The 26,609-nt window shown below is 34.2% G+C and overlaps 1 protein-coding gene across 1 annotated transcript in view; it reads right to left on the minus strand.

The window, feature by feature from the left end:
- Positions 1-263: 263 nt before the first annotated feature.
- LOC143912681 (uncharacterized) overlaps positions 264-26,609 on the minus strand; it is a 40,762-nt gene continuing 14,416 nt past the window's right edge. Inside the window, exons 14-24 of the mRNA XM_077431977.1 lie at positions 11,537-11,765; positions 6,072-6,214; positions 5,821-6,005; positions 5,648-5,745; positions 4,086-4,321; positions 3,770-4,002; positions 3,572-3,684; positions 3,247-3,500; positions 1,303-3,173; positions 490-1,083; positions 264-390 (exon numbers count right to left, since the gene is read on the minus strand). Coding sequence (XP_077288103.1) covers positions 264-390; positions 490-1,083; positions 1,303-3,173; positions 3,247-3,500; positions 3,572-3,684; positions 3,770-4,002; positions 4,086-4,321; positions 5,648-5,745; positions 5,821-6,005; positions 6,072-6,214; positions 11,537-11,765 — 4,083 coding nt within the window. The remainder of the gene's footprint in view (positions 391-489; positions 1,084-1,302; positions 3,174-3,246; positions 3,501-3,571; positions 3,685-3,769; positions 4,003-4,085; positions 4,322-5,647; positions 5,746-5,820; positions 6,006-6,071; positions 6,215-11,536; positions 11,766-26,609) is intronic.

Raw genomic sequence — 26,609 nt, forward strand, 5'->3', positions numbered from 1 at the left:
ATCAAATAAAGCATGGCCTTTTTTCACTAAAACTATAAAATATGTTAAAAACATCATACATAAGTATGTATATTATGCGCATAATATGAATATGGGCCAAAAATATTATAGAAATTAAACTTAAATAATAAAATACTGCCAATTCGTATGCATATCGGTCAGTGTTAACAATTTGGGAAACTTTTAAAAGTAATTAACGCTAAATTTGCAGCGTGTTCTCCTTATAAACTGATACCTAATCAATTGGCTAATACTATGTAAGTTCACGAGCAAGTAATGTTATTTGAAATGCCAGTGGAGCCCAGATTAAATACTTGTCCACATGCAATATTATAGTGTCGGATATCAGTTATGAAACCGCCAAACGCTCTAAACTGGGATAACAAATACCTTAAAGGACAAAATAAAAATTAACTTAATCATAAACAATTTTCTTACGGACGATTTTATCATTTAAAATAAGTTGAAAATTTTTTCACGTTGCCTAACTTTCGTTTTGGGGTATTTTCGAATTCTTTCAAAGCGTCTATTTTCAATTTCGAACGTACGTCTATTTTGCCCGTGAAGTTATTCAACACGGGCCCGTGCGGACGTGCATTGATATTTTGCGAACGGAACTCCGAAAAGACCGGGGCGTTACCACGATCGACGAATTTACTTTTGAAGAACATTTCCTCGGAACGACTGGGCTTGTAAAATAGCTGAGATGAACTCGTCGGCTTGAATACACTTGACAGATGACTCTTGCCGAAATTCGGAGACGCTTTGAAAGAACTCTGCGATAGCCACGGATAATTTTGAGTCGCCAAGTTTGATTTAAACCCTTGGAAATTATATTCGTCGCTGCAGACATGATCGGAGACTTTCACATTGGATTCTAAATGATCGTCTTCCATTGGGTAATTTATAGAATAGTCTGGTTTATCGCGATACATGTTCGAAAGATAATCGTCGAATGATAATATATCAGCAGCAGACGGATTGGATTGATTCTGATTGGTCAAAAGATGATTTGTGTCGATTTCCGGACTTGGTTCCGTTCTTACTTGCTCCGAAATGTCCTCAAAATTGCCGTCCATTGATCTGAAAATGTAATGCATTATATGTATAATAAACTGCATCATTAAACCTTTGCATGTAAACAGTATTGTAATCCAATTTCCATGACGACGAGCTTCCAACAAGTACTCATTCAATGCGTATATTATTATGAAAAACATTTTTTTTATAAATCTACATATGTCGAAATACTGCTGGATGACAACACTGTAACATATAAAATATAGTTCCAGTCATACCGACCCGGTTTCATCCACACTGTTGATACCAATCTGTGTCATGTCCTTATGTTTTAATTGGTACTTTTTTAAAATCGAACTTATTTCAGATTTGAATTGACTGTTATCAGGTGTTTTTTCGACTGCAGCATCTTCAACGTGTACGGAATCTTCAAACGGAGACACCCGGATCCAATTCATCAAGTAGTTGTGTTTTTCTAATACTTCTTCCCTTGTTTGATTTTTGAATGCAGCTTTCAAGCATTCGAAGACTATGTCAGTATGTTTATTCAATCCTTGATTTACATGGTCGATCCGTTCCGATGAACACTGTTTAGAATCCACAGCTTTTATTTCGACATTGGGAATTGTGATAACATCTTCCGAAGGTTTTTCTTTGATGTTTAAAACAATTTGCGTGGCTTCTTTTGTTGTATTGGTTGGAGTTGAAACGAGTGGATTCTTCCAAGTGACGCATTTTATGTTCTTATTCGGTTGAAATACGTTCGTGTCGGGAAATAGCGGCTCTTTAATTTCATTGAAAATCCAAGAATCCGACCGTTTCGAATAATTCAATTCCAAATTGATCGTTTTGTTGAATCTATTCTTGATTACTGCTTTGATGTGAGTTAGCTTTTCTTCGTTTGGATCGAGCAAGTTCAATTGAACATTTGAATTGTACAATTCTATTTCTTTCCTTGGAACTTCTTCGATGTGTTTTTCTTGATTCGTATTGACAAAATCGAAAGGATTGGTTTCACCATTCCAATAATTGTCATCATTCAACATAAAATCATCATCGCAATCATTAACAATATTCAATTTTTCACTGATACAATTTTCATTACAATCGACTTCATCCATTCGTGTTACAGATTGATTTTTTTCATGCAATTCGTCAAAATTATTTTGTTCATTCTGACTCGGAACACGTGCGTCAACTTTCTCATTGGGAATTTCAGAATTTTCATCATTGCATTGATTTTGAATAATCTCCTCATTGCCGAATTCGGCATTGTCAATATCCGAATCACTCGGCGTTAACATATCAACATATTCGTCAATTTTACCGTCGATCTTTTCGTGTAACTTAGATTGACCTGAAACTTCTTCGTTATTAAATTCAACATCTTCATAACATCCTAAAGTAAAATCAGGAAAATTATTCACTGCGATTCTATTTTCAGCTATATTTTGCTCTCGAGGATATCCATAAGATTCTTTGATTCCGTTTACAGCTTCGGATATATTTTGCTCTCGCGGATATCCATTAGATTCTTTGATTCCGTTTACAGCTTCGGCTATATTTTGATCTCGAGGATATTCATAAGATTCTTTGAATCCGTTTATATCTTCGGCTATATTTTGATCTCGAGGATATCCATAAGATTCTTTGATTCCGTTTACAGCTTCGGATATATTTTGCTCTCGCGGATATCCATTAGATTCTTTGATTCCGTTTACAGCTTCGGCTATATTTTGCTCTCGAGGTATTTCATAAGATTCTTTGAATCCGTTTACATCTTCGGCTATATTTTGATCTTGAGGATATCCATAAGATTCTTTGAATCCGTTTACAGCTTCGGCTATATTTTGCTCTCGAGGATATCCATAAGATTCTTTGATTCTGTTTAAAGCTTCGGCTATATTTTGATCTCGAGGATATCCATAAGATTCTTTGATTCCGTTTACAGCTTCGGATATATTTTGCTCTCGAGGTATTTCATAAGATTCTTTGATTTCGTTTACAGATGTAGTTGCATTAATCTGTGACGAACTGTCTTTTTGTATCATTTTTTTCCACATATTGAAGTCCATCGAATCGTACGCACTCTGAAAATCCTTGTTTGGTAGATTTCCGGCACTCTCACTGGGCATTTCTATAGTTTTCAACACCTAAAAGAACCATTTAATACAATTAAAATATAATAAACACTGAACAAACAATAAAAATTGATAAATGGCATACTTTTGGACTCGAATTAACTTCCTGCGCATATAAAGAATCGACGGGATCTCTACGCCTTTTGGCTGTAGATTGATTCAACTTATTTTTATCTTGATTCGGTTTATTAGAATTGAGTTTTGACAATTTGGTTTTAAAGTTTTTAACTCCATTGTTGTCCTCTTGAGATGATTGAATCGTATCGACGGTTGAAAATATATCACGATCTTGAACGTGCATTTTTCTGACACACATATCAGTATGAACGTCTAAGCCGACTGAAATTTGAATTAAATGTAATATAACTAATAAAAAAAATTGATTATATAATATAGTACCGATAATTTACCCCATGAATGACTGATCAAATGTGCAAATATGGTAATATTTTGCGAAAGATTATTCCTTAGATAAAATCTCCTAGTGATTTTAGCAGACGGCAAACTCAGCAAATTTACATCCCTGAAAATTAAAATGAAATTTATTGTATGAAATTATTGTATTCACATTTTCCACAGTTCTGATATAAACTAATGCGTGCATTTACATTATACAATCATAGTACAAAAGCTCATTTTCAGAACTTCCGACTATCAATATAGTTTTGTGCTTATTTCCGGTAGTCGTCACATCGCTGGCCAACAATTCTTCAGCATTTTTAACACACACATTAACGCTGATCATTCTATAAGAGGCTGTTTCCAAACTAATGCCATAGATAGGCAACAGCGATACTTGCTTTTTAAGAACGTTGCCAGCCGGTGGTCCTCGGTTTATAATCTAAAATTTTATAAGCATATTACATATGTACATATTCAAGATAATAATAAAAATATACATATATTTAATAATGTTATACACACTCTTTCTAGATCTCTAGGATTGCTCTGTTTTATTGCTTCGAACGAAGTTTTCCCGGCAGTGGCCAAAGCCGATGCATATGCAGGTCCAATACCGTTCAGTTGACGGCATAAATATTCACTATTATCCCACATTTTGGCAGCGAAACATTTTGCGAGGATAGTCGAATTCAGGATGACTTTAAATATTTTCTTTTCAGTATGTAAGTATGACGAACGGGTCAAATAAGCAACAATACCTGAAATGTATGGGAAATATAATCAACGATCGGCTTATTTATAATACGTATCGTATCCTTAGAACACATTAGTAATAAGACCACAATTTGTGTTAATTCAGTTATTAATAAAATTTTGTTCCTGTTTTTATATTCCATATTAATACATCAATGAATTTTAATATATCAATAAATATACCATTAAAATTTCAACGGGCAAAATACTAATCTATACATGTGTGTAGGATCTAGTTGTCAGGGACATAGGAGGTGCAGTGAAATGAGACTCAATGAGCGGTTTAAAACATTATTTACTCGGCGGAGCGCCGCAACAGTATAATCGTTCGTTAAGCGTCACGTGTACAAGTTGACATCTTATGCATGCCAACATAATCATTCATACATGCATTTTTCTAGGCTAAAAATCTAAATTCCACATGTATGTACACATATCAAAATGGGTAAACGGGTTACATCCCAAATGTGAATCGCTACCAGGATAACCGCCGCTACGAAAATCGAAAAAAAGGAGACCGCGCAAGCGATTTTCGTAGCGGTGGTTATTCCCGGTAGCGATTCACATTTGAGATGTAATCACCGAACCATAAAAATGAATGTCTGTATGTCGGTGGTTCGACTTTAATACAATATCTCAAGACACCCAACTTAGAACTTAACCCTTTGCCTGTTGCAACTTTGGCGGTAATTTTTTTTAGCGAATTTGTAAGTCTAGCTTTCGACATTAAATATATATTTTAACATTTATTCAAGTGACCAAAGATTTCAATTGACACTATTTTTTTAAAAATAGTGAATCACTTCTGAAGTATTTTGTTTTCGCAGTGAGTCACGTCATTCTAGCTAATGGCATTTTACGCATGACGTCTATAGCGGTCATTGGCAGGCAAAGGGTTAAGCAGGTGTCAGAAAGCCTCAGAGCCTTAATTTTGATATATTACATATCTTAAGCTATCCTAATTTGAATCTAAAAGACTTTTAGAAGTGCTCTCATACAAACATGCGAGTGTATTTGTTTGATGGTTCAGAATTGCAATTCTGAACCATCAAATTTGGCATAATACATTCATGTCTTAGAAGGGATATTTTTATAACTTTTAACCTCTCAAACAATGCCGGGCAATTCCACTACTAGAAAATAAAAACAAATGGAATTTATAATTGAAAGACAGTTAACTGGAGCAAATTATGAAAACAAATTTCCATATTCAGTGCCCCTGATTTATTTTGATCTTTAAAACCCCGCCTTGAACAATAAAATATTGTGGAGTTATCATCAATGCGCTCTAAATAAACGATATAATATAATAAAAATTAAGTATAGCATACATTTGACTATATTTTCACCTAGCCGGATTATTTTTACACTCTCTTGGTTCAAAGAAGGATCAAGGATAGGCAGACTGCCGAAGACGGCTTGGATGAGACTTTAAGGAAAGGAAGTGTCAGAGAATTAGGCGATTGTTATTTGAATTAATACATAAACAATAATATATATATACCAGTTAGCTTTCATATGTTTAGTTTGAATCTTTCCCGGTAAAGGAAATCGAGACGAAGGTGTTCGTGAATTTTTATTCAACTGATTCAAACATCTCTTTTCATTGGCTCGCAGTGCAATATCTTCGAATTCGTGGCATTCGCTTATCATGTTCAACAAGTCGCTAAGACTTTCGTTACCTTTAATCTAAAATACGGATATAATTTAATACATATAATTGTTATTGGATACGGTTTATTGTTTATGTAATACTTTGAGTATCAGTTTCATCGTGTCCAGGTCCAAACAGTATGTAGCCATCAGAACTCCGGCCTCTGTTGAAGTCACTTGAGTGTCTCCGTCCATTACTAGCAGTCCAGCTCGGGTTAGAGCGTTCATCCATTTCACGCAAATTTCTGCAATGTAACATAATTGGAATTAAAACTCAGTTGATGTTGAACTGCAGAAAGGTTAAAAAAAAGAAAATGTTAATAAGGGTTAGGGGGTGAATCAGATTTCACAATTTTCTAGTAAAAACTATTAGAACCAAAGAACCATTATAATATATGCCAAATTGGCTGCTACACCTCCCCCAAACCGATGCGATTAAAACGTCTCGTAAAAAATGTGGATAAATATGTTATGTCTTTAAGTCTTTAGCGCCGTCTTTTTCACGCGGCGTTTTATTCGCGTCGGTTTATGAGTGAAAAGAAAAGAGATGGCGATGCCAATTTTGTGTGGAATCATCTCGATATCGAAAATAGGTAAGATCTGAAAGAAGGTGGCCGTTCTAGATTTAACACATTGTATGCGGGAAACCGAGATTATAGTATTTAGAGTCATATCGCTTGACAGCGGGAGACTGTGATCTTCGTTTGTATTCATGCTCTCCGACGGTGATTTCCGTGGACAGGGGTAGGTCATTAACATTTTTAAATGCAACAAAATTTAAGTGGGAAAAAATCTAAAAATATTTCCATCCTTTTAACGCTTATTATTTATATGTTTTATTTTATTTTTTATTATTATTCTATAGTATTGTATTTATTATCTGGAATAAAAAAGTTATTATTACTATAGGAAGTCCGCTGGGTAGTAGGGAGGATTGCAGGAGAGAGAGACAAGTAAAAGCGATCTCAATTCAATCTTATACGTTTATTTGAGAACAATACTCGATGCGCGTACGCACCCGGTTGCGTCAAGGCGCGACTCCTGTCGCCCCCGGACAAGGTTCGGGAGTACCAACCTTAACATTAATACATATGTGTATAATACCAACTGTTAGGCATGAGCCACATCATTATACATAATTATAATCATTTTATATTAATATCCTACATTATTATGCTATAAATGATTGCAAAATTTAAAATAAAATAAATTTTTGACTATTTTAATTTTTAGCACAGGGTTTACCAACCTTGCAATACAACAATTTTTAAACTGAAAAAACAATCCAAGACAAATTTATTTTCATATGTCATAATTTATTTTCATATTGTCACTGTCACCACCGACTCTTCGTCTTCGTCGTAATCCATTCTTAATGGGGTTTATTTTAAATTTTGCAATCATTTATATCATAGATATGGTGGGAATATTTTTAGGTTTTTTTCTCACATTTTGTTGTATAAAAAGGTTGGTAACCCCTTTTTTAATACACTTCGATTAATCGATTAATTAGAAGGATCTAAACAATCATCAGAACTTTAATTTTAATTTTATTCGAGTCAGTCGATAGGATTCATTTTTTTGTTCAATTTACAAACATTTATAAAAGTTTTCGTAATTTTTTTTGTTGATATTTTCCATAATTTGACAAATCTTTTTAAAAATTTCTTTAATATGCCCGATACACGGCAAGGGGCAATTTCGATTGACCCGCAAGCAAAGTGTTAATATGCAAATCTTATATGCGTTCATTTATTATTCAATCTATCCCCCAAAAGACAATACGAAAAGCACTGAATACCTTTCCCAAGGCACTCTACTGGGTTGAACGTGATCTTTATAAATAAAGATTAACTTAAAAACAATATAATAAGCAGGTTTGTCACGTGTTGTGCAAACATTTTGATCGATTCGTCTACCCACAGACAAAATACATATGTACAGCAATTTACAAAAACCTATCATAGACAAAATTGGATTCTTATAATTGCACTTTACCTTTACTTTTTACGTCAAATCATACACTCGCCCTTCTATCGTGGGTAATTTTACACGGTAAAGGCCGAAGCAATAACGCAATCAATTATCGATTTATCGATTTGCTAATTTGACCGAATTTGCATTGTATGATTTCGATGCCTTTTTTCGAAGCGCGAATTTGAATAGAATGGTAAATTTTCGCACGCTTTTTGCGCACTCTGTCAAGAGACATGTCGCAAATAAAACCAACGTATCGTGACTCGTGACGTGTCGTAAAGTACACCAAACAAATTAATAACTTTTAAATTAATCCGCATAAAAACAATTACATTCAACACATAACAGTCGGGGCGCAAGTGGGCTCGCGCTAATTAAAATCTAGAGCAAAATCCGTACACGCAAATAGGCGCGTTTCGCGCTCAAATATCAAACAGCGCTATATCATCGTTATTTTTCAAAAGGGCACTAATGAGCCGATTATTGTTTATTTATTGAAGACGGCAATAAAACGTGACGATGGCGCAAAGATAAAACGACCCGAGCACAAATGTTACGACTAAGTGTGTCATAAAAATACAACAACATATTTATGGGCAGATGCTCTCGCAGCGCGCGTTGCATCATCGACAGACATGCAATGTTGCGATTATTATAACCCTGAGGTGAGCGGAATCGACCGACCGTCGGAATTTCGGTCGGGGCACGGTTGAGCCTAATCGATTCGAGGCAATGGCATTATCTCGATGAAATAATAATGGCGTCGAATCAAAAATTCCATTAGCCGGTAATGCCCGGTTGGAATTTCGTATTAGCCCCAATAATGGCAGTTGCTTTGATAACTTGGACAGAATTTGATAAAATCTGCGAAAATGACGTTTTGATTGGAAGCGTGTATTTCGATAGAAATGTGGCTTAATTTCAGTAAAATTTACGTTTTGAAAAGAAATATCAACTTCCGGATACCCTTAGAAAGCCACTAAATGACAGCACTGTTTCGAGCTCTTTGAAGGCTTATTTTCAACTTTCATCTGCTCGGCAAATTAAGAACATTGACGGCAACATTCATATTTTTTATTACATATATCACTGAATTACGAAATGCTGAAAAACTTGAAATTAACTAATAATTAATTAATTAATCCAAAGAGACATCTATGGGTTTTAGACTTGTACGTAAATTCTATATAACAGTGAAATCAGATAAATTAGCAAACTCTGATAGAATACGATCGACTTGGAGTCACAAATCTTCAAGTCTGACTAGCAGCATTGAAGGTAAGCATGGGATCGAACACAGCAACCTCTCGGTGCTTAACATAAACACAACCACCAAGCCATGCTGCTGGCTGTTATATAATTGGAGCATCTGTTTAATCAGTTCGGTGATTACATCCCAAATGTGAATCGCAACCAGGACAACCACCGCTATGAAAATCGCTCGCGCGGTATTCACACAGGAAAATTGCCGTACAGAAAACTGACCAAATCTCGTGAAAAAAAGCATTTTCTGAGCAATATTTGTGCAGTTTTCTGTACGGCAATTTTCCTGTGCGACAAATTTTCGTGCGGCAGGAGATCCGCGCGAGCGATTTTCGTAGCGGCGGTTATCCTGGTAGCGATTCACATTTGGGATGTAACCCGTTTACCGTTTAATCAGTGTGTTCAACCCAGAACTAACTGGTGTGCTTCTTTTGCGCATGCGCTCTTTGCCTATGGTTAGGGTTGGTTGAAGTAAACGATGTAAGGTTTAAAATATATGTATGTATATGAATAGGAACATCGTGATCCATTTGCCAGTGTGACTAATTTCAGGTGATTATGATAGAATTGTTAACGTTCACTTGTGTACAAGACAACCTTGCTTAGGGACATCAGTCAGTTAGCCGTTGAACTCCGCAGATCGATGCACATACATACATACATACATACATACACACATCTCCCAAATGATCGTTACAAAACGTATTAATAATCTCTGTAATAGTCGTCCACACTAATAATACCCATATCGCACCTACCATTTTACTTTTGAGCAATGTTTAATTGACTACAAACAACGCAATGCTACGGCGTGAGACTTTTCGCAAAAATGGTTTCGGCAATCAACTGTTAACGGGGAAAAAATTACTGCTGAAATTCGTTCGATTTGCTCACTGTAGATCGTTTAGGATGTAACATACATACATACATATCAATCGGTGCGTGGAGTCGTAGAAATTGAAGTCAAATTTATAGCTTTAAATTTTTATAGTTAGTCTAGTCTGGAAGTGAAACGCAACACTTTAGTCTAGATATTAGGGATTGCAATACCGGTATATCGTCAAAATTTCGCCATCGTTAAATATTTTATCGGGAATGAAGTACATATACAGGCATATTATTGCATAATATTAAATTAAAAATCTATTCAAAAGACGTATTGTGGGTTAGGTTGTCTGGAATTTGTTTATTTTCAGTATAAAATGTGGATATTTCAGATTGATAAATTCACTGGCAACATAGACTAACCGAACCGTAATAAATGCGATCAGACGGTTGTTTCAATTATGTTTGAAACTTTCAAATGGTCCAAGATTTAAATAAATAAATGTGATTGGTAAAAAATAAAAAAATATTTTTAATTGCGAATTTATTTTAGTGCTATATATGACACTAGTGTTGTGCCCGTTAAAATTTCAGCGGGTGGTTTTTGTTTTTTTTTTTTTTAATTCAGGGTGTATTATCAGTAAAAACTACCTACCTACACCTACATACATATTATATAAACAAAATAAAAAAACACATTGAAAAATGAATGAATTAATTAAACTTATTTTCAATAGATGGCGGTAAATGCTCATGGGGCTATTTTTCTAGAGGAAATGTTAGTAGCAAACAGTATATATACAGGTTTTTTCTTGATTCATTACACTGTTCGACACGAAAAATGGTTCAGAGACGAGATATGAATCTGGTAATAAAAAATGTTTATTGGCTCGAGATTCGGAGATATGTATCTATATGTTTATAAATCGCGCGATTTTTCTATATCTTCGTGTTGTTCGGTCGATGTTTCAAAACTGTCAATTTCCTGTTCAAAATGAATATTGGAATCTATAGTCGGGTATTTTATCTTTCATTTGTAGTACTTTTCAGCTTTCAAATCTCTCTAATTAGTCGTCCAGTTCAAATCAAAAGTCAAAAGTACGTATTTTCACTTGGGATTTTTTCCCACTGTTAATACTATTTTATATTGAGTATTTTCTATTGAAACATATTTATTGGGATAGTGTTCTGGCCACACTATTTTTTGTTTTCATTTAAAAGGGTTAATTGGAAGTGTGTTGAATTTTAAATAGGTAAAATTACGAGCTAAATGCTCGTACTAGTATTAACACGAATCTGAATTGAATTAATAGGGATAATATATTAAATTGTCTTTATATGAGAATAAAATAAAATTCCACTTAGAAAAACCATATTTTAACTGTGACGTACATATGTATGTATATCTATATGTCGAATCGAGAAGCAGAATAGCGCTAATTTACGATTCAGAGGGAAAAACATTACATTAGTATAAAAAAAATTGAATACGATATTTTTACCCTGCAGCCGTTTTTCAATGCTTTCTCGATCTGCCAATTTATTGCAGCCATAGTGTGATGGGTTTCTCGTAGCACGAACGTAGAGGAAAGTCGATCGTAGCCAATCCATTGCCAAAAGCAGATCGCCAATGGTTCCAAGAGCTACTTCAGCATTTAAATGCTCTGCTAAATGTCGGTGCAATTTACTTTCCACAGCTCTTTGTCCGCCGCACAGTTGTTCATAACGCATCTGAAAAAAATTAAAAAGTAAAGAAAAATCTATGAAATATGACTTTTTGGATTTTAAAAACTACATATATGTAGCTAATTACATACAGATTACAATATAAGCGACATTAAACGATAAAATCGACTTCAAAAAAATTTTTTTTTGCTTGACTTATACCACTTGCATAATTATGGGCACAATTTTTATACAATGTGAATGCATACATAGATGATCCAGAAAGATATCTATGGAGAATTTTTTGCAACATTTTATTATAGAAATTATCGAACCTCAAAACGCTGAATAGCTTGAGATTTGCAAGAGAGATTGGAAAGGAAATGCCAATTTACAGGAACCGTTTCAATGAAAATTAAAAAAATTGGCAAACTCTGAATGGCAACGATCGACATGCAGTCACAAACCAAGGTCTGTCCAACAGCTACTAGTGGGAATCGAACAGTAACCATTCCGTAACTGGTCCGCGCTGCTGGTATCGAATAATGAACTCGAAATTATCAGCTTCACGATTTTTGTAATATATTTAAGTACATATATTAAGTCGATTTGATCCCAAAGTTTCACAAAAGATTCTCAAAAAAGAAGATATTTCTCTTGTGGTAAGTTTTCAAAATGTAGAATATAAACATTTCGAATTGTATAAATGTAGAATATTCGAAGCTACCGTTAATTCAGCGTTCTCTTGTATCAAGTAAAAAAAAGAGCGTAGTAAGAGCTATCTTTCCTCCGTTAGCAACTCTTATTCACATTTGTACAATTCGAAATATTGATAATCCATATTTGACAGGCAACTGTCATCATGGAGTACGTCGACGTGTTTTTAGCTATGACAGATTTCATAGTTAGAGACGCCATGATAGTTTTGTCTGTTTATAAGGGCGGAAACACACAGACAATCATGTTTAGTCCTCGTGGCTTCCAGCTGGGAATTGTTAATTCGTACGATCTTATTATTTGCTACCAAATTTCTTCAAATATAGTAATTACTAGGATAAAATATCACCAAAAAGACTCCAGGGGTGATTTTTAGACTGGATGCCGCAGTAAAGATTATGCGTGCTAGCGTTTTTTTTACACGTGCAAAAGTATCTAAAAAAAAAAAAAAAACACGTGCCGCGTGCCTCTATGTGTGTTTTCGTCCTAAATCTCCGCATCAGTACCCAGATTTACACAGTTATACGAATAATAACGTAATAGAAAATACATGATTTGGGGAGAAATTAAATATTGTCCCTTTTATAATAACGGAATCGTTCCGAGAGAATGGTGCGACACGTTACGCAAAAATAATTCGCAGGGGAAAACTGAACACACGACACACCGATCGTATTGTTCATAATTTGAGCAAGATCAACTTGCATCATCAAAATGCGACTCTCATATGGACAAACTGTATTATAATACATATAAAGTAAAATGAAATTGCACACTGTAATCTGCACAGGAACGAATTCTAAAACGTTACGACTGAGCGAAGTGCAACGTAACAACTTCTACGCTATAATGTGAAAGGAACTAATTAATAAATAGTGTCGAATGATATTCATCAACAATAGCGTGTACGATGATTGTTGCGCACTGTAACGTGTAATTGGGATTATGCGTCGTGTGTAATCGCAACGTGTATTCGATTTCGGCTTATTGTTTGTTATCCGAAACCAATTATCTCATCTACGACAACCGTTCGGGAACTTTAAAGACGCGTCGAAAGAGAATGACCGGGTAATTAACTTTGACCAATGAAAATAACAACTCAATCATCAATCATACGTGCAGTTTTTTCTGGCCATCACGACTTGATGATGTCCTCATATTTTTACTTTTTTATTTTATTTTATTCTTGGTAGGAAATATCACATGTATGTACTTGCGTAGCAGTGGTTCTTAGTTAACACTATATTTGAAGATTTGATTCCTGTTATTTCGACTGTATTTATAATCCAAATGTAGGCCAATTACGTAGTGATTTATTGTGTCCCGACAAAACCGCGCGGGACAAAATCGCTTTGACAAAACCGCGCACCGACAAAATCGTGCAACGCATATATAAACAAATGGTAATTGGATTATTAGTCACATTACAATCGTCCAAAAGACAATTTTTGCCACGAAAATCGCTAATATGGAATATTTGACACTCGAGTTCTCGTCAGTATGATGTACTTTTCGGCTGCCAGATGTTCCATTATAGAGATTTTAATGACTTTTGGGCGAGCGATTTGTGAGCAATATTCACCAAGCCTAAACAAATATAAGCAAGAAAATAAATACAAAAACAAGTAATACAAATATTAAAAACAGGTATAATGTATAAGAAAAATCCGATAAAACACAGTAATGATAAAATAAGAATATTTTATTTATTTTGAAAGTGTCAATTCAATCGGTCAATTTTTCGAGTAATATGCTGGTCACACATTTTATGGTCTATTTATACTGGCAACTGCAGTACGAAAAGTATTCTTTGGCACAATCTACATATATAGACACATTCATATGTTCCGTAATGTGTACGTAAAAGCAGTAGCCGACAAAATCTATTCATATTATACAGCAGTACATGTCACTGTAACGTATCAAGCAAAGCCGGTTTACTTTGGCCACTTTGGAAATATGTGGGGAGTGCCGCATACTAACTAAAGTGCACATGCGCATGGATATTTTCTAAAACGTCATATTGTGACAATACGACGCAAGCAATATTGCGCCGTATCATCGCGCTCTGTATGTAATGTATATGTAAGTCGATTTCTCCTTGCTCTCGGACAATGAGCGCTACTGTATAGTATGAGTAGAAGTAGTATTTTTCGTGCAATGCTATGCCGGGCGGTTTCCTTGCAGTGCTGGATAGTATGAATACACATTTAATTGTAGCATCTCTCACTACGAAAAATTTAGGAGCCAGAAATTAGCTAAATTAAATTATATACAATATATAAAATTACATACATACATGTAAAAATATAAAGTGACCCATAAAAATTAAATGACTATAGTAGAGAATATTCTCAATAAAAACAATTTTTTCCTTCTTGCATTTCTGGTTGACATGTGTTCACTAAATTTTATATATAACTTGGTATTAAGTTAAAACTTCTATGTAGATATAAAATTTCATTTAAATACACTAAAAGGTTTCTGAGAAAAACATAAACAAAATGGCAAAGTTTGAAAATGATTGGAAGAGTGCAGATATAAACCATTACCAGGTACCATTTCCGGTCAATTAAAAAATTTACGTCGTATCGAAAAGTACATGCTAACACACACATACACGTTTTTAAATCTTTATTTTTTTTGTAGCATTTTAAAATAATTTTAAACGGGCTTAGAAGGTTGAATGAAGGGGGAGGGGGCATTGAGCAAATATTTCATATCTTAAAAGATTCTGCGACCCAAAATTTTTAATAACCATTAAATACGTCGCAAATATCATGATCGCGATACAGATCTCTACAAGTATTAGCAATGTTCTCAGATGCATATGTCGTAACTTGTATCGATACATGTATCGCTACAGAAGTCAACGCGATTGGGGACGAGCAGCGAGCATTTAGTGTGTGCGATAATTGAAAATGTAGAGATTTTGCGAATTAACAAAGCGACATGTCTGAGAAGTTGACATTCGTGCACGCCGTCGTGTCGGGTAACCTTTGAAAATGGTTGAACTTCGTGTACACCATTCTTTATCAGCGTCACACGCTAGCTAGACCTAATGTGAAATCAAATGAAGTTACCCAACAACACTACCTGCCGTGAAAAAATCAACCGCGGCTATATATTATACTCAAGTATGTGTGATAGAAAAAGGCGGGAAAATGTGTCGGAGCTCGTTGCGAATACAGGGGTTTGAAAAAAATGGCCTTCGTCTGCAGAAGAAATATGGCCATTGTGATCCGGAGACAAATCGTTGGAAATCTTCCGGACGGTGAGGGGAAGTTGATGGTTTGAAATTACAGGCGACCTTCAAGATGCGATAAAAAAGCGATTTTTCAATTCATGAAATTTTCAAAAAAAGCTGAATTCATGAATGGTGCAAGCCAATTCCTTTTCACATGAAATTGTCAAAATATATATCGATTTCGTCTGTGGGAATTGTTTTGCTTATTTCATGAAATGAGCAAAGCAAACAGTGGCGTCTTTGTGGCGATTTTGTTTTAACTAAATCAAATGACATTTAATTGTATTTTAATTAAGACCATTTAAATCTAATATATAATTTCGAAAGAGACTTTCAACGTATGTATATATGTAACCTTCGTTCGTTGGTTCGTAGACAACACATTCGATTTTTTTTTTTCGATTCATAAGCGCCGATTCTTGATTTTGATTGATTTTTAAATGCTTTTTATTATTACGAAATTATGTTCACAATACATCTTATATCTATTTTAATAGCTACTGATCTACTGATCATTTTCTATTTTACAATTTTAATTTAATTTGGTTAGTAATCACAGTATTATATTATTCTAATGTTAATCTAAAGCATAATAGGAAAAAGAGCTCAAAAACCTATTTACAATCCTTATAAATGTTCATAATATATCTAATACATAATATTAATTGAAGACTATCTAAAGTCGATGACCTAAAGCAGATTGTGTTTAGGTAATCTGTGTTTATACCTGAAGGGTATAGACATTTTGTTGTAATCACCGAGACTCTTCACAAGTGTGTTAGTATGGTTATTAGTGATTCTTTCATAGAATCTACTGGTTAGTTTGTTAGTAATGTCTGTAACAAACGGAATATTATATATAGCATGCAGTTTTTTCAGGTTAGTATATATGGGCGTATTATAAATTATTTTAAGGGATTTATTTTGTATTACTTGGAGCTTGGAAAGGTTAGTATTCGAGGCGTTATTCCATACAGGTGAAGCATAGGTTAATAATGGTAATATGAGCGCGCGATATAATTTTATTTTATTTAGCGTTGATAAAGAACTATGGCGATTAAATATTGGATATATTGAGGATATACCCCGCATCGCCTTGCATTTCGCTGCCTCAATGTGAGGTGCCCATCTCATTCTTTTATCAAACGTTACTCCTAAATATTTTATTACTGACTGCCATTTCAGACTTTCTCCAGAGGGGATTTTCAGATCTGAACTTGGCTTATGTTTTCTAACACTAAAGAATATGGCGTCTGTTTTGGTTTGATTAATTTGAATTTTCCACTTAGTGAAGTGTTCAGTCATTGTTTTAATTGCAAATTCAAGATTTTTAAGGATAGTGTCTGGTTTTTTGCTACTTGTGAAGCAAGCTGTATCATCTGCATATAGGGCTATGTGACAGTTTTTTGGAATAGGTATGTCATTTATATATATGGAGAACAAGAGTGGGCCAAGCAAGCTCCCCTACGGAACGCCAGCTGCGATTATTTTTGGAGACGATAATTCATTATTTACGCTAACCACTAGCTTTCTACGAGTTAAGTACGATTTGATGATGAGAATTAGGTAGTTTGGTATTTTGTTAATAAGGAGCTTATGAATGAGTCCATCGTGCCAAACCGTGTCGAAGGCCTTTTCTATGTCGAGACATACCATTCCGGTACTTCTCTTCATATTAAAGTTCTTCGTCACGTGTTCAGTTAGTCTTGTTAGTTGTTGGGTCGTGGAATGTCCAGTGCGAAATCCAAAAAGCGCCGATTCGATTTTTTTCCATTCAAAGGATTCGAAGTCCCCGGGGGAGAAGGCTCCGGGGGTGAAGACTCCGGAGGGGCCACCAGATTTTGGTATATATATAATTTCGAAAGAGACTTAGTATATATGTTTGTTTGTATCAAATGAATTTATATAAAATAAAACTATTAAAATAAATTTAATAAAATCTTTACTATTAGATTAGTCATGTTTAAGCGGTTTATATTACAAATGCCGATCGAAGCCGGATAAAACCACTAGTATAAAATAGCCAAGCTTAAATTAGTATTATTAGGGCATTGAATTATATTTTATCGCCATGTTTAAACCGTTCTGGTCTATTAAAAAGACTTGACGGAGATTCCCTAATCCTTTGAATGCTGACCAACGCAGATCAGCGTTTTGCCAAGAAGTCCATGGGCCTGAAATACGACGATACGCGTTGTAAATTTTGCATATACAAAGTAAACAAGAATACTACCTGCTAACCCTTTAAATGTAGCATTGAAAATGCATTGAACATGGATCGTGTAATCCGTGTCATTCATTTGTCAACGTTTATAAAGATTCGCTTACACCGGAATTTGTGAATTTATAACCATAGCAGAATTACCCGATGGAAATCCCTAACTGCTTAGTATTTTAGATTGTGACTTGGAATTTAGATTGTGAGCGTTCCATTTTTACAACAATGAAGAAGTTTTCCAAAACTAGTTTTGGAAAAATACATTCATTAATAGACTTCTTTTGTTTATTTTATATTGTTGCAAGATATACTAGAGAGTCTAAGCACACCTTTACAAAACTCGAAATCCTCGGCAGTAGTTATATATGGTAATGATCTAGGGTTTGTTTGGATTACCTACAATTTTTATACCTGCTTTATATTGGATTTCTAAATAACTCTAGTTGGAAATTTTCAGCGTGGTCAGAAAAAACGATAGCACTCAAAGGGTTACGCGGATTTTTAGTCAAGCAAAAATTGCAAGATAAATAAATTCAAATTCAAAACTTAACAAGCATCCCCAAGCCAATGCGAGTTCTAACATCACGTATTTGGTTATTAGTGGCAGTAAAAAACAACCATGACCGTTTAACCTTGACATTTTGTTTGGACACGATTTTTAAGACGTTACAAATTAAATTTTAATTTTGTTAAAAATTTAAAAACAAAACAGACAAATAAACGTAACGTTTTTGGTCAAACACTAGCCACTTAAAATAAATAAAGCTAGCGTGCAAACACGCACAGGAAACATGAATGCACTCTATTTTTTACTAGTTTTATTTTTAAAATAATTAAAGTAGATTTAAAAATTCTAAAGCAACACTATAATTTTTTTTTTCAAACCGATTCACTCCTTCATTCTACAGCTAGCGATACATTTGTAGAATACACTCATAAAATACAGCCATACCCGGCGTTGAAAGTTATAAAAAAATGTTTAATGGCTTATATAAGCCAGTAGTATATCTCAGTGGTTGCCATAATGCTAACCACCGAGAAGTTCCGGCTTCAAGCCCTATGTTGACCTCGATTGAAAATAGTTTATTCCGAGTATTTCTGCAGAGCTGCTGGTCAGACTTGGATATCTGTGACTCCAAGTCGATCGCTCCCCATTAGAATTAGCAAATTTATCTGATTACATTATTGAAATGGTTCCTCATCAAATTGGTGAATACATACAGTCGCGCTCACATAAAACGCATCACTTGTTATTTTACGGTCTTTAGGCAATAAAAACATTATACTTTTATGTATTGGGGTTTTAACGATCAAATATTTTGAATATGATGGTTTACTAAAATTTGGGTTCAATTTCGTGGGTGGGATTTCGTTGTGGTAACATCAAAATCGAAGACGAATTAATCAACATGAACAAATGCGCCCAATCATCATCGGAGCAAAAAGTAAAAACCGCGACTTAGACGAGCACTGGATTATCATCGCGGTCAATTTCCAACAAAATGGGATGTTCCTCAAGTACTATTTCAATATTATTGAAAAAAAAATCGAATCTGGAACCTTAGTTCGTAAGAAGGGGACCGGACTGAAAAGGTGTACATCTGAGAGGGAAGATCGCCAAATCACCCGATTATCGAGACCAGTGGCGTAGCCAGGATTTTGTCAAGGGGGGGGTTTTGACAGGAAAAAAGGCAAAATAAGTTAATTAATATAAAATCACAACATATAAAAATAAAGTAAATACGTAATAAAAATATAGTATGAACAAAATTCAAATAAAATAAAAATTGCAATTGCAGCTAGTATGTTTTTTGGTCGATTTTCACTAGTAGAAGGACTTGACCTTACCGATGAATTATTCCGAGAGTTGAAAATTAAAATCAAAGAAAGAAGAAGCCTAAAATTGATTCTACACAAATTTTAAATAATTATAATTTTATATTACACAAATTTTAAATAATTCTAATTTTATACCGAACAAAACATTCTTTAAATGTTGTAATAAAAGCGAATATACCTATATATCCTACGGTGAAACTATTATGAAGCGAGTATATCCTTCTTGTATTGACGATTCCACAATGGAAGAAACTCTTTTAGATTCGGATGAAGATGAAACAATTGTGTGTTTGACGATGAATGAAGAATTAAATAAGGAGTTATCAAAGACAAATATACAAAATAACGTAAATTAAAATAACCTCGACTTTAAAAAAGAAATTAAAATATACATACTGACAGGAGACAGAAAACCGATAATTTAAAAAAATTGTTTTCGTCCCCTTTAACAATAAAACTGAAAGAGTTTTTTCCATTGCTGGAATTTTTCCCACTGTTAATACTATTTTATTTTGAGTATTTTTTATTGAAACATGTTTATTGGGATAGTGTTCTGGTCACACTATTTTTTGTTTTCGTTGAAAAAGGGTTAATTGGAAGTGTGCTGAATTTTAAATCGGTAAAATTGCGAGCTAAAAGCTCGTGCTTATATTTACTCGTGTTTCACGAATCTGAATTGAATTAAAAGGGATAATATATTAAATTATCTTTATATGAGAATGAAATAAAATTCCACTTAGAAAAATCATATTCTTGTGGATTAATAACAAAAATTCGTTTATTTTATCGAGGTTAACAATATAATTTTAATTTTAAGCCAGTTAACAATATAATTTTTGCACGGTAGACGGTCTACGGTAGCGTTATTTATTACCCAAATGATGATTGTACATAAATATGCACAAATATGTAATGAAAATTGAAATATTCTCATTATAATGATGAAGTGAATAGCATTAATATTAATTACTTCAAACGCAGCCATTAAAATAAACATCAATTACATCAACCGATGGGTCATCTTTTCAATATAACGATATATCAATATTAACATCCGGCTTGATTAATAAAAATCTGAAGCACGTTCTTAAATTTATTAGTCGAATATATATGTTTATTTTTATATACATACATACATATATATAAATAGTTAAACGTTTAGCATTTGCATAAATACATAGATACAAAATTGCATTAAGATGCACTGTGCCATTGAAAATGCACGATGCAACAGTTTCAATGTCGCCATAAAATTATTTAACATGATAATAATAATTGAAAAGCAATAAAAATTTCATGTCATTAAATTGAAATGCTCAATTTAATGACATGACATAATAAATTGAGGTGTCATTAAAAAATGTGTCAAATTTTTGTCTTCTATTTAATGTATTGTACATATTTACGTTGTGTAATGTAGTATGTACACCAGGAAGGCCTAACAGGTAAACCTCAATGCGATTGGATTGAGGGATGGATTCTTTCCAAAACCTTGAAGTGACCAAACTGTCAACGTTTAAATTGCATTGAAAATGTGTGAGGCCATGCACGGTAGAAGTGAGACTTTTGGATGCAACTGAAACGCGTCTAGACAAAATGGTGTAAACAAATAACGTTGGTTTACATTACATACAGCAGCATAGCTCGGTTGGTGCGTTAGTGCTAAGCACCGAATAGTTCCCGGGTTCAAGCCCTGGACTGACCTCGATTGAAACGAATTTATTCCGAGTATTTCTGCAGAGTTGCTGGCTAGACTTGGATATTAGTGACATAAAGTCGACCGTTTTCTATCAGAGTTTGCCAATTTATCTGATTTCATTGCTGAAATGGTTCCTCATCAAATTGGAAAAACCATCCTACCTACAAATCGTCACCAATATTTTAATATTTTATTTTATTTCATAGAAGATTAATATTCGCCTTTACAGATTCCTCCAAAGCGACGAGTGCACTTAAACAGATACAATACAATCAATATACATAAGCATTTTATACAATGCGAATTCATACAAACATCCACACTATCCACAGTGACATCTATGGAGAAATTTTCGCAGCATTTTATAATCAAATTGGCGAACCTCGAGACGCTGAATAACTTGATATTCGCAAGAGAGATGCCAATTCTACAGGAACTGTTTCAATGAAAATCAGAAAAATTGGCCGACTCTGATACCGATAAGAAACGATCGACCTGGAGTCACAAACCGATGTCTGGCCAGCAGCGGGACTCTAGTGGGATTCGAACCCGTGACCACTCTGCTCGAAAGCATAATATGCTAACCACTAGTCCGGGCCGCTGGCTATGATTTCAAATTTATAATCTACAAGCTGAACCCGACATGCGTTGCAATGCCAGAATAAGGCATGCAATTCCCGTTCCCGTTTCAAGTGATGGTTGGAGCTCAACAACGTCTCTTCAACGCCGTGTCGTCATAAACCAACTGGTATCGTCGTTACCAACGAACACATTTCCTTGACTACACAATGGCGCTTCAAACTTTCGCGTCGGTAAAATCGTAATTACGAATATTATTATTAAGAGGTTTTTTGCCGTATTTTTTTCACAGTATGCTTCCCGGACATGCATACAACAAATCCTGAAAGGTCCATCGTAATCGGTTGAGTGGCTTAGAAGCCTATGCGAGACAGACAGACAGACAGACAAACAGACATTCAATTTTATATATACATATATATATATATATATATATATATATATATATATATATATATATATATATATATATATATATATATATATATATATATATATATATATATATATATAGATATTCAATTCTATTAAATAAAATTATTACACACCAATTTATGTAGCTCAATGACAAGGCGCAGAAACGTTATCAGAATACGAAAGGTGATTTTCCAACAAATTTCCATCGTAATGGTTGAGTGGTTTAGGAGCCTGTACGAGACAGACAAACAGATCTTCAATTTTATTTATGTACATAAATATACATATAGATAAATTAATATTTGCATGTCCAGATTAATACCATAGGTATCGCTCAGGGACAACCCGTAATGGCACCATGGGAAAATATGTATATTTTTGTATTAAAAATATAATAAGAATTACGTCATTACTAATTAGAAGGAGTGAGAGGGGGGAAAATGCGAGGCATGAGTAGGAGATATGTACATGCCTGTATTCGATCTTTTACAACGAGCGTGAAAATAATTTTCACCTTATATACATATGTATGTATGTATTTGCTACATGAAGCAGCACATTTCGTAACTGTCTCACATAGAGAAGTTTTCACTTCAAAAACTGTTCGATGATAAAATCCTCAAGTATAACAGCCTACCATTGAAGTATAATGTATTCTACTTCAATTCCATCCATTCTACTTCAATGCAGCCTACACTATCGACCGCTCCTACATTTTTTTTCAAAGATGTCCAGACAGACACTTTATTGTGTGACTGAAGGCATTGTGTGGTCTGACAGGAAATGTAAGAGTATGAGGAAAACAATCAATAGAAAAGTTGTCGAGTGACCGTCAATCTCGAATTTACGGACTGATGGTTGCGATAAGTGATACTTAGCGAACTGCACAATGATGTTTGTAATAAAAATAAAAATAAAAATAAATTGAGTAAAACCGATAAGAATTTTCGCGGAACGAACAATGAGCCCGGGAAAAATAGCATGCGCATCTCACACAGCTTCTAAAAAGGTTATTTCACTGGTCAAGGCTGTAGACGTATCCGCTTGAACTCCTCAAACTGAGTCAATTAAATTTTGTTGTTGTTTTTTTTTTTTTTTAATTTGACATCAAAACGAGCAGAACATCATTTAATTACACATATAGATATTCGGCTTGAAGGTTTCCCAATTAAACTATAATCATGAAACGAAAAAGGTTACACGTTGTTTGTCATCAAAAAAATAAAAATAAAATCGTCGACAAGTTCCAAAACAGATTGAGAAAGGAATGAATATATTTCAATCTAACCAGCGGCATGGACTAGTGGTTAGCATATTGTGCTTTCGAGCAGAGTCGTCACGGGTTCGAGTCCCACTAGAGTCCCGCTGCTGGCCAGACATTGGTTTGTGACTCCAGGTCGATCGTTTCTTATCAGAGTATGCCAATTTTTTTGATTTTCATTGAAACAGTTCCTGTAAAATTGGCATCTCTTTTGCACTCGTGAATAATGACAATATAATTTTCTACCAAAATTTTAATTAACTACTACGATATATCAGATAAATGTTATCTGTTTAATTGCTTACCATATCAATCAATCAACATTCAGTACTTAATAGTATTATAAACCGTGAAATTCACACGGTTTTATTTTAATGAATAATATTATACTTTTTGATATTTTGATTTTTTTTATGTCCTATACAAGAAAGGTGTATAGGAAATGAAAATTGAAACTGCGTGTTGATAATTGAATATTTACAGTATATTATAATATATACATACATAGGTATATAGTATTATTTTTTTGCATACATAATTCAAATTCTAGACAATTTAAAATAATCACTCAGTAACAATAATTCCGCAATAACAATTGTTGTCGATAGATGTACATAGCAATGAGTCTGAACTTCACTTTAGCTAGACCAGTGGTATTCAATCTTTTTTTGGGCTTGGGTCAATTAGTATGAACATTTTCAAAGGGTCTCATAATTTCAAAATAAATGTTCAATAACGATTTTAGCAAATTCAAATTCTAGTCACTACCTATTTCAATATAATGTAGTTTAAAAATGCCCAGTAGAGTAGAAGTCTGGGAAATAGACTAAAAATTTTGTCAAAACTTTTTATTTCCCCTATTTCTATTTAAAAAATTCTAATAAAATAGGTCTCAACCTTGGGAAAAACTCATTAAAAGTATTGAATTATTTTTAACAGTAACTATAAACGCTAAGACACGAGCTCTGTTGGTTTAAAAACTATTGGATTTCAGTTTAAACAATTAGTACAAATAAATAGCCAGCAGCATAGCTCGGTCGTTAAGCTTCTGCCTAGCACCGAGTGGCGCCGGGTTCGATCCCATGAGCTGACCACGATTGAAAAGAATTTTTCCGAGTATATCTGTAGTGCTGCTGATCAGACCTGGATATTTGTGACTCCTGGGCGACCGTTTTCTATCAGAGTTTGCCAATTTTTCCAATTTCATTGTTGAAACGGTTCCCGATTAAATTGGCTAAAAAGCTTCCTACCTACTATGTCACCACTATTTGAATATGATTAATGTACAATTCATAGATGATACGAGTTTTCAGTGTCTCGTAATTCATTGACTTGTGTAATAGAAATGCTGCATGGTGTGTAATTGGCCAGAAAGGCGCATTGGGGTTTACCTGGTATATATGTAAAAAAATAAATAAAAATCATCTCCCTCGGGGATGTCATTTGGGGGAAGGCAGGGAGGGGTATTAAAAAAAAAATTAAACCATGGTACCATGAACTTGTATATACATACATAAATTTATATTGAAAGTTTGAAATTACATTCAAATAGCGGTGACAAATAATAGGTTTCAACTCTGTTAGTAAACGATTAACTTGGTGTTGCAAATAAGTCTGACCAAAATCACTGCAAAAATACTTCGAATGAACTCTTTTCAATCGAGTTCAAACCAGAGCTTCAACCCTGGACCTCTTGGTGGTTAGCATGAATACAACCACCAAGCTATACAGCTTGATATCCCATCCAGGTCTGGCCAATCAAATCGATTTTTCATAACTAAAAGCTTAGGCCAGCCGAAACTGCAAAAAGTTTGATTTCGTAAAAAGTATACATTTCGATCAGAAGTTTTTCCACAAAAAAAAGTAAACACAAACAAAAAAAACCCTACAAATCTTTCTGTAGTAATGGTTCTTAATTTACTGTAAAGGGTCCACTGGTTGAGTATCACGCAACTAGACTATCGAAAACACGACGCAGCATGCATAAATCAAGATGCATTTTCCGTCTCGGATGCATTGTTTAAAAAAAAATTCCGCGGCAGATTCGTCTATCTCGCAACGCGCTGAATCATCTCGTCGTGCATTGTTACTGGGATGACATTTTGATGCACTCTGGCTGCAGCATATTGCAATCTCGTCGTTCGGAATTCGACATTTTTACAGTTGCCAGGTAGCGAATGAAAACTAGCACTTCGAACACAAGTGTCCTTTTACAAATCGATTCCGAACCATTATTACTGTAAGTGTGAGAATCAGCCATCGTTTAAATACCAAATTGTATGTACATATGTATGCATATGTTGAAGTGTATCTTTCAGTTGTAACATATTTTGACTAGTTGAAATATATTCCATCTAACTTGGTACCAAATACCGTAATAGTTGAAGTGTAATTTCAGTTGTAATATATTTTGAGTATTTGAAATATATTCCGTCTAATCCATTTTTTTTTTTTTTACAATTTCGTCATAGTGACATTACAGATTAGCTCCAGGTCGTCACTATGGCTAATTTATTACAAGACATTGAAAACTCATAATTAACGAGACATCTAAATACATAATTATTACATACATACACATGTAAATCGAAACAATACCTGGCATCTATGGTTCGATATTACAAATATCGTATAAATACGATTAATAACATTTTTCATGTAACAATACGAATTTTTACATTCGATAAACAACCACAGAGATATCTATGGTGAGAAACCTGGCGAAACTCAAGGTTTGCAACAGAAAATTAGGAAGGAACAGCCAATTTTACAGGAACCGTATCAATGAAAATCAGAAAAATTGGCGAATTCTGATAAGAAACGATCGACCTCGACAAACCAAGGTCTGGCCAACAACGAGACTCTTAGTGGGAATCGAACCCGTGACATCAAGCACGAAAGAATATAATACTCACCACTAGACCACGCTGCTG

This window comes from Arctopsyche grandis, chromosome 6 (genome assembly GCF_051622035.1).
Source record: "Arctopsyche grandis isolate Sample6627 chromosome 6, ASM5162203v2, whole genome shotgun sequence".
Taxonomy (NCBI): Eukaryota; Metazoa; Arthropoda; class Insecta; order Trichoptera; family Hydropsychidae; genus Arctopsyche; species Arctopsyche grandis.